At 37.8% G+C, this 15,731-nt stretch overlaps 1 protein-coding gene across 1 annotated transcript in view; it reads right to left on the bottom strand.

Annotated features, from left to right (window-relative positions):
- Window positions 1–1,696: 1,696 nt before the first annotated feature.
- Window positions 1,697–15,731, bottom strand: part of LOC127873053 (uncharacterized) — an 85,490-nt gene continuing 71,455 nt past the window's right edge. Inside the window, exons 3-6 of the mRNA XM_052416617.1 lie at window positions 9,323–9,410; window positions 4,970–5,041; window positions 4,754–4,825; window positions 1,697–4,273 (exon numbers count right to left, since the gene is read on the bottom strand). Coding sequence (XP_052272577.1) covers window positions 4,219–4,273; window positions 4,754–4,825; window positions 4,970–5,041; window positions 9,323–9,410 — 287 coding nt within the window. The 3' untranslated portion in view covers window positions 1,697–4,218. The remainder of the gene's footprint in view (window positions 4,274–4,753; window positions 4,826–4,969; window positions 5,042–9,322; window positions 9,411–15,731) is intronic.

The raw sequence follows: 15,731 nt of genomic DNA on the forward strand, positions 1-15,731 counted from the left end.
TCATGATGATTGGGCAAAAATTGTGACTTCTAGAGTGTTTACAAGGTTTCTCTCTAGCCAAATAAGGAAAACTTCCCCGCCCACTGGCGGCCATGTTTTTTAAACAAACTGTAACCACTTGTGAACACAACCAACATATCATTAAGGCAAACATTTTTACCAAATTTCATGAAAATTGGGCCAAAAATGTGACTTCTAGAGTGTTCACATGTTTTCACTATATACATATAAAGAAAAATGCCCCGCCCACTGGCGGCCATGTTTTTTTACCGATCTGGACCATTTCGAACTCGTCCGAGACATCAATAAAACCAATGTTTTGACCAACTTTCATGATGATTGGGCAAAAATTGTGACTTCTAGAGTGTTTACAAGGTTTCTCTATAGCCAAATAAGGAAAACTGCCCCGCCCACTGGCAGCCATTTTTGCAACGGACTGGAACCACTTTTGAACTCAACCCAGATATCATTAAGAAAAACATTTTGACAAAGTTACATGAAGATTGGGCATAAAATGTGACTTCGACAGTGTTTACAAGGTTTTTATTTTTTGTTTACCTAGTGACCTAGTTTTTGACCCGGCACGACCCAGTTTCGAACTCGACCGAGATTTCATTGGGACAAAGCTTCTGAGCAAGTTTCATGAAGATAGGACAAGAAATGTGGCCTCTAGAGCGTTTACGAACAAATGTGAACAGACAGTGGACAAAGACCGGTCACAAAAGCTCACATGAGCAATCAGGTGAGCTAAATATAGAAAAAATATGTTTTAAATAATTTAATTTACAAAAGGTTTAAATTGTTGTGGTTTTGTCCCTTGTTAGTGGTCTGTTCCCTGCATGAAAAGTGTGATATAAATTGCACAAATATACATAAACCACAAATAAATGTTTGTTAATAAAAATTATACAACAGGAGATCACTTCATATGTGTCCTCACACGGCTTATTATGAGTTTATTGTTTTACCACCGAAATATATGGTATTTTAATATTTTATTGACATACAGTTTTCTTTCGACACATTCAAATCATACTTTCAGAGCTGTGTCATGCAAAAATTGGTCTTATTGCGCTTTGGCTGGAGTAGCTCAAGCCCAGTCTTTGCAATTGCAAAGTCTGGTAAGGAGCTGTGCTGTCCCCTATAAATCACACAAGGATTCATAGTCTCATTAGGTATCTCCTGACTAGACTGCTAGATGCGCAGGCTGGACTATATCTACGCTCAACGCATAGGGAATAAGACCCATTTTCATTTGACGCAGGTCTTTAAAAATATCTTTGTTTCTTATAGATGGAACATCTGAGCACAGTACTTTTCGATAAAAAATTGGAGTCAAACTGTGTTATTTATACAAACTGGTAAATTCCAGAAGCATAGTCAGTCTTTTAAGAACGATTTCCATACCAACTGAATGAGTATGGAAAACAATTGTGGTTAGATAATTAAATGATTTCCGTCTTATCATGACACTACATTTGTATATTATGTTGTTAGTTTTTCTTTCCTCATCTTGAAAGCAATACTGTGTTATCAAATTTTATCGATAGTCCATCATGTCTTCCCGGGACAATTTAATGACCGAGTACCGAGTCAAAATGCGAAGTATAAGTTCAACAAATATCAAACACAATAATATCGAAACTGATCAAAACAAACTTTTTGTTGTTTTCTGTTGAGTTTAAGAGAATGTGAATAAATTTCCGAGTCATGATTTATCTCAATAAAAAGTGTTTTACTTATTATTATGAAACAATAATGAAAGGGAATTATATACATATTAAAATAAAACATTTTTCTTTTAATATTTTTATTTGCTATACACCTAGGTTGGCGCTTAGGAAACAAGGGCTGTTTGTAAAACATGCATGCCCCCCATATGGGCTTTCCGTTGTAGTGGAAGCCATTGTGTGAATACGTTTTTTGTCACTGTGACCTTGACCTTTTACCTAGTGACCTGAAAATCAATAGGGGTCATCTGCGAGTCATGATAAATGTACCTATGAAGTGTCATGATCCTAGGCGTAAGCGTTCTCGAGTTATTATCCAGAAGCAATTTTACTTTTTCAGGTCGCCTTGACCTTGACCTTTGACCTGAAAATCAATATGGGTCATCTGCGAGTCATGATCAATGTACCTATGAAGTTTCATGATCCTAGGCGTAAGCGTTCTTGAGTTATCATCTGGAAAACATTTAACTATTTCGGGTCACCGTGATCTTGACCTTTGACCTAGTGACCTCAAAATCAATAGGAGTCATCTGCGAGTCATGATCAATCTACCCATGAAGTTTCATGATCCTAGGCATATGTGTTCCTGAGCTATCATCTGAAAACCATTTTACTATTTCGGGTCACCATGACCTTGACCTTTGACCTAGTGACCTCAAAATCAAAAGGGGTCATCTGCAAGTCATGATCAATCTACCCATGAAGTTGCATGATCCTAGGCATATGCGTTCTTGAGTTATCATCCGAAAACCATTTTACTATTTCGGGTCACCATGACCTTGACCTTTGACCTAGTGATCTCAAAATCAATAGGGGTCATCTGCAAGTCATGATCAATCTACCTATGAAGTTTCATAATCCTAGGAGTATGCGTTCTTGAGTTATCATCCGAAAATCATTTTACTATGTCGGGTCACCGTGACCTTGACCTTTGACCTTGTGATCTCAAAATCAATAGGGGTCATCTGCTAGTCATAATCAATCTACCTATGAAGTTTCATGATCCTAGGCGTATGCATTCTTGAGTTATCATCCGAAAACCATTTCACTAATTCGGATCACCGTGACCTTGGCCTTTGACCTAGTGACCTCAAAATCAATAGGGGTCATCTGCGAGTCATGATCTATCTAAAGAAAAAGTTTCATGATCCTAGGCGTATGCGTTCTTGAGTATCATCCGGAAACCATTTTACTATTTCAGGTCACCATGACCTTGACCTTTGACCTAGTGACCTCAAAATCAATAGGGGTCATCTGCGAGTCATGATCAATGTTCCTATGAAGTTTCATGATCCTAGGCGCATGCGTTCTTGAGTTATCATCCGGAAACCATTTTACTATTTCGGGTGTACGTGACCTTGACGTTTGACCTAGTGACCTCAAAATCAATGGGGGTCATCTGCGAGTCATGATCAATGTTCCTATGAAGTTTCATGATCCTAGCCCCAAGCGTTCTTGAGTTATCATCCGGAAACCACCTGGTGGACGGACCGACAGACAGACCGACATGTGCAATGTAATATACCCCCTTTTCTTCGAAGGGGGGCATAAAAAACTTAGTAGCCAAATCTAGGGGAGTCTGGGGGCATGCCCCCCCCCCCAATCTAGGGGGGTCTGGGGGCATGCCCCCCCCCCCCCCTTGAAAATTTTTGATTCCTAGATTGTCTGTGGTGCGTTTTGGGACTATTTCCTGAGCAAAATTGTGTTAATTTCTGTTGCTTCGACTTTCCTTTTTCGTTCGAAGAATCCATTTTTCCTGGAATCTGTAACTCACTTTCTAAATCGGTCTTTCAAGTCGCATAGCGACCATAAAGGGAAGTTACTCTTATCTACTTTATTAGCCAAACAAAATCGTTGTTTCTTGGGAAATAAGTTTAAAGTGGCTATGCCAATGCCGTAACTCCGCCCATCTTATTAAATGACAATTCCGTACTGGTCGATTCGATAACGTTGAATCGTAACATCTATAGCATAGGTCATTACACTGTACGTTTCAGTGATTCAGTTATCACATAAATCGCCAAGTAACCCAAATGTTCGAAAAAGTCTGGTCGCAGTGTGAAGCAGCATGACCAATTAAGACATTAGCCATGTGGATTATCGACCTAAGCCATCGTCATTATCCCCTGGGGCCTTTCCGGTAAGGGTGATCTGTGTAATCTTAGCGATGTTTCTGGCGATTTATACGGCCTGAAAACAGGCATTTAGATTGTGCATTTGTTAAGCAAACGGTCTATTTTTTTCAATCGCCAATTTCATGAAAATCTTATTTTTAATCACCAGCCAGGAATTGTAATTGTAATCACCAATGGGGATTTCGGCGATTGGTTACGCTTACGTAGCTTTACACAATATAATAGTTATAATGAACACTTAGTAAAATAGTATTGTGTTTTTTCCAGTTTTTCTCTTGTTGATCTGATAAGGAATTGGCTGTTATTAAGGTTGCTAATTAATAGCCTCAGCTGCACATGTGTATGTGTGTAGTTCATTTAGAGCTGCATCTTCGCAAACACATCTTTTGGCTGACCTGCCGCTGTGACCTTTAAGGAGAGCAATAATAACGTTACACGCAGTGGACTTTTTTCATTTGGCAAACATGGCGTGGATGCGGGTTGAGATTGATTTGGTGAACGGTAGTACCCAGTATACCGATTTTCTAAACCCGATAATTAACCTTAGTTGTTCTAGCAAACAACTAAAAATAGTGCAACCGTTGGTGTGTGTGTGTGTGTTTATAGTCAAAACTAATAATGCGAAATTTGCAAGAAGAAATGCAAAAAATGACCATGTTTATACATTAGCTTGCATTAACAAACAATTTGCATGCATTTTAGGACACAGGACCCATAACCAAGGATCATATTTTTTTCGGTTTTGTCTTACTAGCTGCTTTAACATTACATGGACTGTTATGGCCCATAACAGTCCATGTAATGTTAAAGCAGCTAGTAAGATGCAAAGTGTGTAGAAAAGTAAAGCTTTAGAAATTTATTTCAGTCTAAACAAATATGATCAGTTACCTCTTTGTTTTGCCTTGACCATTGAAGTCTTCATTTACTTCAATTTCAGTCTTTGAGATTGCTGAATTGTCTCTAAAAGAAAAACTCTTAATTAACTTTAAAAATCATACAATTATAACAGTCCATGTAATGTTAAAGCAGCTAGTAAGATGCGAAGTGTTTAGAAAAGTAAAGCTTTAGAAAGCTATTTCAGTCTAAACAAATATGATCAGTTACCTCTTTGTTTTGCCTTGACCATTGAAGTCTTCATTTAATTCAATTTCAGTCTTTGAGATTGCTGAAGTGTCTCTAAAAGAAAAACTCTAAATTAACTTTAAAAATCATACAATTACCTTTTTTAAACTTTATATAGTTTTTTGAGAAAATTTGAATGCCTTGGCTATTGATGACAGATTAAAACATTCCAGTTTATTCAAGTAGACTTAAGAAATTTAAAACTACTTTCCCCTATTTTCCCAATTTTTTTTTTTTGGACCTTTACATGAAAAAAGACCAGGAGGATCTCAGAACGCTCACTTGAAAATCTGCAGCTCAGCTCAAGGAAACGGACAAAAGGTGATCACTAAAAACTTTGCAGAGGATCCCTTAACAGCGCAACATATCCTGACAATATCTATCCTTGCTTGAAAGGGTCACATGTCTTACATTAAATTATCTTCTTGTCTGAAACCGCGAAGCTTTTATCTTTGGCATGTAGCATCATCTAGAGGTATACTACATAATATTTTCAAATTATGCCCCTGTAGTCAAAACTGTCCTCTCCCTGACGGTCACAAGGCTAACATATGGCCTATATATTGTCAGGATAAACATGCTGCTAAAAGTATCATCAATATTAAATCATACATATTGCCCCTAGAGTGGACACAACCTGTGACCTAATAACTTAGTTTTTGGACATGCATTACCCAAATTTGAACATGGCATAGATGATTTCAAGATATAGATTCTGAAAAAGATCAATCAAGACTGAGTCATAAATGTGGGATCTATAGTGGTAACAAGGTTTTTCTATGATTTAACCTTATGAACTAGTTTTTGAATGCACATGACCCACCTCCAACTGCTGCCTAGATATTGTCAACATAAACATTCTTAAAAGGTTTTATCAAGATTGAGTCATAAATGAGGCTTTTAGTGATGCAACAAGGTGATTTACTTGATTACCTAGTTTTTAGACGCACAAAACCCAGATTTAATATCTGCCCATAAAAAAATGCTGACCAAGTTTCATCAAGAATGATTTTTAAATGATGCCTCTAGAGTTGTTACAAGGTCTTTCTTAGCAATGACTTGGTGACCTAGTTTTCAGATGCATATTTGCCAGATTTTAACTCGTTCATCACGATTGAGTAATTAATGTGGCCAATATAGTGGTAACAAAGTTTTCCTGAGATTTGACCTCTTGACCTAGTGTTTCATCACACCTATATTCAAACTGCCTAGATTTTTTCAATTTAAACATTCTGACCAAGTTTCATCAAGATTGGGTGAAAAATAAGGCCTCTACAGTGAGAACGCGCTAAAAATTGAAAATGGACTATAACAGTTTTTCATGACGCTAGAGGCTAGACATAAGACTGACCACTATAGCTCAACACAGCAAACCATGAGCACTGTGTGTTCAGGTGAGCTAAAAGCAGGAAATGAAATTTCATGACCTTTTAACTCGGATTGTGACCATGACTTTTCACCTTGGAGCACAAGCAAGCATTGTGCATGACACAATCTATTGTCATAATAGGAATAATTATCAGAAATAATACAAATCCTCCTGGCAATTAATTTGCAGAACAGACATTAAAGTAAATGACCTTTGATATTGGTTGTGACCTTGGCCTTTCACTGAGGAGCAGTAAGCATTGTGGACAATTGGTAATAATAATCAAATGCAATAACAACATCCCCCAGGTATAAACAAGAGGGCCAAGATGGCCCTAGTTAGCTCACCTGAGAGGAGTCGGTTCATTTAATCTTTACCAAATGTCAAACTTGACCTAGATATTGTCCAGACAAACATTCTGGTCAAGCTTCATCATTATTTCACCTGCGAGTCATGATCAATGTACCTATGAAGTTTCATGATCCTAGGCATAAGCATTCTTGAGTTATCATCCAGAAACCATTCTTCTAAGTTGAGTCACCGTGACCTTGACAGCTATTGTGTGATTTTGTTTTTTGGCACTGTGACCTTGACCTTTGACCTAGTGACCTGATAATCAATAGGGGTCATCTGCGAGTCATGGTCAATATACCTATGAAGTTTCATGAAACTAGGCATGAGCGTTCTTGAGTAATCATCCAGAAACCATTTTACTATTTCAGGTCACCATGACCTTGACCTTTGACCTAGTGACCTAAAAATCAATAGGGGTCATCTGCAAGTCATGATCATTGTACCTATGAAGTTTCATGATCCTAGGCATAAGCGTTATTGAGTAATCATCCAGAAACCATTTTACTATTTCAGGTCACTTTGACCTTTGACCTAGTGTCCTGAAAATCAATAGGGGTCATCTTCGAGTCATGATCAATGTTCCTATGAAGTTTCATGATCCTAGACATAAGCGTTCTTGAGTTATCATCTGGAAACCATTTTACTATTTCGGGTAACCATGACCTTTGACCTAGTGACCTGAAAATTAATAGGGGTCATCTGCGAGTCCTGATCAGTGTACCTATGAAGTTTCATGATCCTAGGCCTAAGCGTACTTGAGTTAATATCCGGAAACCATTTTACTATTTCGGGTCATCGTGACCTTGACCTTTGATCTAGTGACCTGAAAATCTATAGAGGTTATCTGCAAGTCATGATCAATGTATCTATGAAGTTTCATGATCCTAGGCATAAATGTTCTTGAGTCATCATCCGGAAACCATTTTACTGCTTAGGGTCACTGTGACCTTGACCTTTGACCTAGTGACCTGAAACTCAATAGGGGTCATCTGCAAGTCATGATCAATGTATCTATGAAGTTTCATGATCCTAGGCATAAGTGCTCTTGAGTTATCATCCGGAAACCATCTGTTGGACGGATGGACCGACATGAGCAAAACAATATACCCCCTCTTCTTCGAAAGGGGGGGGGGGCATAATGAGAAAACTGCCCCACTCCCAGCAGCCATGTTATTCAACTGACGGGAACCATTTTTTAACTCAACTCTCGTATCAAGGAAACAAATGTTCTGAGCAAATTTCATGAATATTTGGCCAAAAATATGACTTCTACTCTGTTCACATGTTTTCACTATATACATATAGAGAAAAATGCCCCGCCCATTGGCGGCCACGTTTTTTCACAGATCCAGGCCATTTTCAAACTCGTAAGAGATATCAATAAGAACAATGTTTTGACCAACTTTCATGATAATTGGCCAAAAAAAGGTGACTTCTAGAGTGTTAACAAGGTTTCTCTATAGCCAAATAGGGAAAACTGCCACTAAATACATATGGAGATAAATGCCCTGCCCACTGGCGGCCATGTTTTTCACCGATCTCGATCATTTTCGAACTCGTCCGAGACATCATTTGAACCAATGTTTTGACCAACTTTCATGATGATTGGGCAAAAATTGTGACTTCTAGTGTTTACAAGGTTTCTCTATAGCCAAAAAAGGAAAACTGCCCCGCCCATTGGCAGCCATGTTTTTCAACGGATCGGAACCACTTTTGAACTCAACCAAGATATCATTAAGACAAACATTTTGACAAAGTTACATGAAGATTGGGCATGAAATGTGACTTCTACAGTGTTTACAAGGTTTTTCTTTTTTTGACCTAGTGACCTAGTTTTTGACCCGGCATAACCCAGTTTTGAACTCCGCAGAGATTTCATTGGGACAAAGCTTCTGACCAAGTTTCATGAAGATGGGACAAGAAATGTGGCCTCTAGAGTGTTTACGAGCAAATGTTGACAGACGGACGGACATACGACGGACAAAGGCCAGTCACAAAAGCTCACCTGATCAATCAGGTGAGCTAAAAAGTAAAGGAGCAGAAACAAAAATTCCTGATATTTTGATCTTTCAAAGTTGTATACCAAGCTTCATCTGGACACAGCGAACAACAATCAAACTTAACCATGAAAAAACTTTAAAGCGGAAACAAAATATGTATGTCCTTTGACCTTAAATTGAGACTTAGACCTCTTTCTGTGACATTTCACAGTGAGGTATGGGAGTTCTGTGAACCACATCATCTGGTCACTGAGAATAATTATTCAAAATCCGCACAGGCATTAACAAGTTTCAGAGCAGAAATAATAATTTATGTTATATGATTTCAAAATTTGACCATCACCTTTCAACAAGGAGCGTGGTAGTTGTATGCAACACCTTGTCTGGTCCTGGAGATTGATCAAGTGGTATTAAAATCCTTACAGACATTAAAACATTTGAGAGAGGAAACAAATCTTTGAATTGATCTTTAAGGTTGAGCATGGCATTAACACATGTGCTACACAGCATCTGCTCATGTGAACAATAATTCAAACTAGCATTAAAATCCTCCCAGGCATTAAAAATTCACATATCTGTAATGAAGTCATAATTACATTAATTAACATTTACCTAGTCGACGAATCACTTGATGCCTCCATTTGTCCTGATGAATCAGCAACTTTCTGTGACCCTGTGTCTTGTTTTCTTGCATTCTGACCTTCAAGGGGGTTATATAAATAAGAATAAGGCTCATTATGCTCCATACACTTGGAGACTTTTCTAATGCAACACTTTTCAAACTTGAATATCTCAGTAATTAGTTAAGATTTTAATTTAAAATTGCACATGTGATCATATTCTACTATATTCTGTGCAAGATAATAATAAAATCATTCATCCGTGACAATTGGGCGCTTTTGAATGTGGGGTAGGTGTGGTTTCATCTTTTTGCACGTGAAAATGGTTAAACGCGATATGATTCTAATTATATTTCAATGTCTTCATTTAAGGTGGGTTGATACACCAGGAAATTAATTTAAAAATCAATATGTCTCTTATAAAATTTCAGGAGCGCAACAGCGCAATCAGCATGTTGCAGGCTACCTTCCCCAATTGCTGAAGCATCCGATCATCTCGAAAGAATGATTTTATTGTTTGCTTGCACATACTGTAGTCAAATGATCACAATTTTAAATCAAAATATTGACTCATAACCGAGATATTTAAGTTTGAAAAAATGCTGCGTTTGAAAAGTCACCAAGTGTATATACAATTCCAATTTAATTTAAATTTCATAATTCTCTGTGGGTTTTTTTACAACAGGAAAACAGGAATTAATTAGAACAAGAGGGCCTGAAAGGCTCAAAGTCGTTCACCTGAGATAACAAGATATTATTGGGACAAATCTTCTGACCAAGTTTTATGAAGATCGGAAAATAAATGTGGCCTCTAGAGTGTTAACAAGGTTTTACTATAGCCATATAAGGAAAAATGCCACGCCTCCTGGCAGCCATGTTTATCAACCAACCGGCATCATTTTGAACTCTTCCAAGATATTATCAGGGTGAATCTTCTGACCAAGTTTCATGAAGATCGGACAGTAAATGTGGCCTCTAGAGTGTTAACAAGATTTTACAAATGCCATATAAGGAAAAAAGCCCCGCCCCTTGGAAGCCATGTTTTTCAAGCAAACATAATTATTTTCGAACCCATCCAAGATATCATTGAGACCAATCTTCTGACCAAATTTCAAGAAGATTTGACAATAAATGTGGCCTTTAGAGTGTTATTAGGTTTTACTAAAGCCATATATAGCCATATAGGGAAAAATGCCCTGCCCCTGGTGGCCATGTTTTTAAAGCAACCAAAAGCATTTTCGAACTAATCCAAGATATCATTGGGACAAATCTTCTGACCAAGTTTCATGATGATCAGAAAATAAATGTGACCTCTAGAGTGTTAAAGTGATATTATGGGCATCTAATAGTTTACAGGTGTCTATCGCAACTGTTGTTTATTTTTAGTGTTTTCACTTCATACACTTATATTTGTAAATGCAGCATCAACATACTAAAACAATATCCCAGAAAGAAAAAATAATGCATTTGAATATCAACCGTACTTTCGTTTGACAACTGATCATGCATGTACAATGTGAACCTAAAGTTAGTTTTAGTTCAGATTCGTTCATACAACACAAAGACATTATTTTGTTTTACGGATCATTTCGGCTTAGAGGACTGGGTGAGTCATGTAAAATATCGTATAAAAAATATATTTTTAATAAACAACTGGTAGCACGATGAGTTGCAGATAATTGGTCAGTAACCACATTTTAACTAACTCTTTTGACCTGTTAATTCTTTTCAGCTCAATTCAACAGTGAAAAATGCCCAAAATATCACTTTAACAAGGGTTTACTATAGCCATATAAGGAAAAATGCCCTGCCCCCGTGGTGGCCATGTTTTTCAACCAACCAGCATCATTTTTGAACTCCTCCAAGATATTATTGGAATGAATCTTCTGGCTGAGTTTCATGAAGATCGGACTATAAATGTGGCCTCTAGAGTGTTAACAAGATTTTACTATAGCCATATAAGGAAAAATGCCCTGCCCCTTGGCAGCCATGTTTTTCAAGCAAACGTAACCATTTTCGAACTCATCCAAATATCAATAAGACAAATCTTTTGACCATATTTCATGAAGATTGGACAATAAATGTGGCCTCTAGAGTGTTAACAATGTTTTACTATAGCAGTATAAGAAAAAATGCCTCGCCCTCTGGCGGCCATGTTTTTCAACCAAAGGACATCATTTTTTAACTGGTCCAATATATTATTGGGATGAATCTTCTGACCAAGTTTCAGGAAGATTGGACAATAAATATGGCCTCTAGAGTGTTAACAAGATTTTACTATAGCCATATATAGCCATGTAACAAAAAAATACCCCGCCCCTTGGCAGCCATGTTTTTCAAGCAAAGGTCACCATTTTTAAACTCATCCAAGATATCAATGGGACAAATCTTCTGACCAAATTTCATGAAGATCGGAAAATAAATGTGGCCTCTAGAGTGTTAACAAGGTTTTAATATAGCCATATAAGGAAAAATTCCTCGCCCCTGTCGGCCATGTTTTTTAACCAACCGGCATCATTTTGAACTCTTCCAAGATATTATTGGGATGAATCTTCTGACTCAGTTTCATAAAGATTGAACAATAAATGTGGCCTCTAGAGTGTTACCAAGATTTTACTATAGCCATATAAGGACAAGAAACCGTCGGAGACGGGTGATGCTACCCAAAGTTTTTTTTTGTCACAATATTGCACTATATATTCAGATAAAAGGAAACGTCTTGAGGGGAATAACTTTGGACAAAATAATATGATGGATGGTTTTGCAACTTAAAACGTTCAAAGGGCCATAACTCTCTAAATAAATCATCTAACCAGAACCCACTTATAACATGCGCATCTCCTCAAGGTAGTTAAGCTTCCCATAAAGCTTCATTGAAGTCCAGTCAGTAGTTGGGGAGAAATAGCCCGGACAAGAATTGCACTATATGTATAGTTTACACAAAAGAGCCATAACTCTGCGAAAAATCATCCGACCATAACCGGCTGATAATATGCATATCTCCTGTTGGTAGTGAAGCTTCCCATAAAGTTTCATTGAATTCCCGTGATAAGTTGCTGAGAAATAGCTCGGAAAAGAATTGCACTATATGTACAATGGAAAATTTCAAAGGGCCATAACTCTGTGAAAAATCATGCGACCATAACCGGATGATAATATACATATCTCCTGTTGGTAGTGAAGCTTCCCATAAAGTTTCATTGAATTCCCGTAATAAGTTGCTCAGAAATACCTTGGACAAGAATTGCACTATATGTACAATGGAAAATTTCAAAGGGCCATTACTCTGTGAAAAATCATCCGACCAGATCTGGCTGATAATATGCACATCTCCTCTTGGTAGTGAAGCTTCCCATAAAGTTTCATTGAATTCCGGTCTTTAGTTGCTGAGGAATAGCCCAGACAAGAATTGCACTATATGTACAGTTAATGGAAAATTTCAAAAGGGCCATAACTCTGTGAAAAATCATCTGACCAGAACCCGCTGATAATATGCATATCTCCTTTTGGTAGTAAAGCTTCCCATAAAGTTTAATTGAATTCCATTCATTAGTTGCTGAGAAATAGCCCGGACAAGAATTGCACTATATGTACAGTTAATGGAAAATTTCAAAGGGCCATAACTCTGTGAAAAATCATCCAACCAGAACAGGCTAATAATATGCACATCTCCTCTTGGTAGTGAAGCTTCCCATAAAGTAATTGAATTCCAGTCATTAGTTGCTGAGAAATAGCCCGGAAAAAAATTGTGAACTGACGGACGGGCACACGAAGCGACTATATGCTCCCCCCCCAAATTTTTTTTGGGGGAGCATAAAAAATGCCCGCCCCTTGGCAGCTATGTTTTTCAAGAAAAGGTTACCATTTTTGAACTCATCTAAGATATTATTAGGACAAATCTTTTGAGCAAGTTTCATGAAGATCGGAAAATAAATGTGACCTCTAGAGTGTTAACAAGGTTTTAATATAGCCATATAAGGAAAAATCCCCGCCCCCCCCCCCTGGTGGCCATGTTTTTCAACCAACCAGCATCATTTTTGAACTCGTCCAAGATATTATTGGGATGAATCTTTTGACCAAGTTTCATGAAGATCAGACAACAAATGTGGCCTCAAGATTGTTAACAAGATTTTACTAAAGCCATATAAGGAAAAATGCCCCACCCCTTGACAGCCATGTTTTTCAAGCAAAAGTAACCATTTTAAAACTCATCCAAGATATCATTGAGACCAATCTTCTGACCAAATTTCATGAAGATTGGACAATAAATGTGGCCTCCAGAGAGTTAACAAGGCAAATGTTGACAGCGCACAACGCAAGACAGACAAAATACAATCACAAAAGCTCACCATGAGCACGTTATGCTCAGGTGAGCTAAAAATGAGCAATACAACTTGTTTTGAGATCAAAATACAGTGTCGTCCAAGTCAATTGTGTTGACAATTACTAAGTTTCTTTACATCGCTGTTTACTCACTCACTTCGATAACACATCTTGATCGGTTGGCACAAGACATTGTGTATCACGTGAGCAGGTCAAGGGTGAAGAGGCCAGACATTAAAAAAATAAATATCTTACCAAACTCATGTTCACTTTCTTAGTTTACGAGGATATTGTGTTGTTTGTACTACCTCATCAATATATGGGTACTTAACAATAGAAGCCGAGGAACATTGGAGATAGCGAAAATGTACGGAAATTGCAAAGTTGTTAACATTTCTTAAAACAAGGGCTGTTTGTAAAACATGCATGCCCCCCATATGGGCTGTAAGTTGTAGTGGCAGCCATTGTGTGAATACGTTTTTTGTCACTGTGACCTTGACCTTTGACCTAATGTAAGTTATCATCCGGACACCATTGTACTATTTCGAGTCACTGTGACCTTGACCTTTGACCTAGTGACCTGAAAATCAATAGGGGTCATCTGCCAGTCATGATCAATGTACCTATGAAGTTTTATGATCCTAGGCGTAAGCATTCTTGAGTTATCATCCGCAAACCATTTTACTATTTCGAGTCACTGTGACCTTGACCTTGTGACCTAACAAGAGCTGTCAGAGGACAGTGCGCTCGACTATTCGAGTGCTTGACAGTATAACGTAAGCCATCATGGGGAAATTGTTCATATTCAATAATTATTTAGATGATCTTTCAAAAATAAAAAAAAAATGGGGGGGGGTAGGGGGGGGGGGGTGAGAGGGGGGGTTTAATGTGGGGTGTGGTAATTTATTAGATGTTTACAAAAAATATATTTTTTTTGGGGGGGGCCGGGGGGGGGGAGGGGTAGGGGGGGGGGTGAGAGGGGGGTATAATGTGGGGTGTGGTAATTTATTAGATGTTTAAAAAAAAAATTTGGGGGAGGGGGATGAGGTGGGGGAGGGAGGGATTCTGGTAGGGGCGTGGGGTATTGTTTGAGTGGAATCCATTGTGGTATTCAGGTAAGTGTTGTTTTGTGAAGACTTGAACAATTATCCTCTATTTATTAAACATGAAATTTAAACTTATCGCATTTGTTTCCCCTGTATATAAGAAAGATATAATAGTGTATTACCTCCCCTGTCCTGCTTATATTTATATTAATCAACATAATTAAACATTAACATAATATTTAATATACAAAATATACAAAAACAAGATGTGTTTGTGAAACACTATGTACCCCTATATGATGTTTGACATTGTAGGATGACCTTGACCTTGTGAAGGATGACCTTGACCTTTCACCTCTCAAAATGTGCAGCTCCATGAGATACACATGCATGCCAAATATCAAGTTGCTATCTTCAATATTGCAAAAGTATTCATAAAATAAGCGATTTGGGCCACATATATTTGACCTCTGACCTTGAAGGATGACCTTGACCTTGACCTTTCACCACTCAAAATGTGCAGCTCCATGAGATGCACATGCATGCCAAATATCAAGTTGCTATCTTAAATATTGCAAAAGTATTTATAAAATGAGCGATTTTGGCCACATATAATTGACCTCTGACCTTGAAGGATGACCTTGACCTTGACCTATCACCACTCAAAATGTGCAGCTCCATGAGATACACATGCATGCCAAATATCAAGTTGCTATCTTCAATATTGCAAAAGTATTCATAAAATGAGCGATTTTGGCCACATATATTTGACCTCTGACCTTGAAGGATGACCTTGACCTTGACCTTTCACCACTCAAAATGTGCAGCTTCATGAGATACACATGCATGCCAAATATGAAGTTGCTATCTTCAATATAGCAAAAGTTATTGCAAAATGTTAAAGTTGGCGCAAACAGACCAACAGACAGACCAACAGACAGACAGACAGACAGACAGGGCAAAAACAATATGTCCCCCACTACTATAGTGGGGGACATAAAAATTCATATTCTGATAATATTTTTACTGATC

This window comes from Dreissena polymorpha, chromosome 3, assembly GCF_020536995.1.
Source record: "Dreissena polymorpha isolate Duluth1 chromosome 3, UMN_Dpol_1.0, whole genome shotgun sequence".
Taxonomy (NCBI): Eukaryota; Metazoa; Mollusca; class Bivalvia; order Myida; family Dreissenidae; genus Dreissena; species Dreissena polymorpha.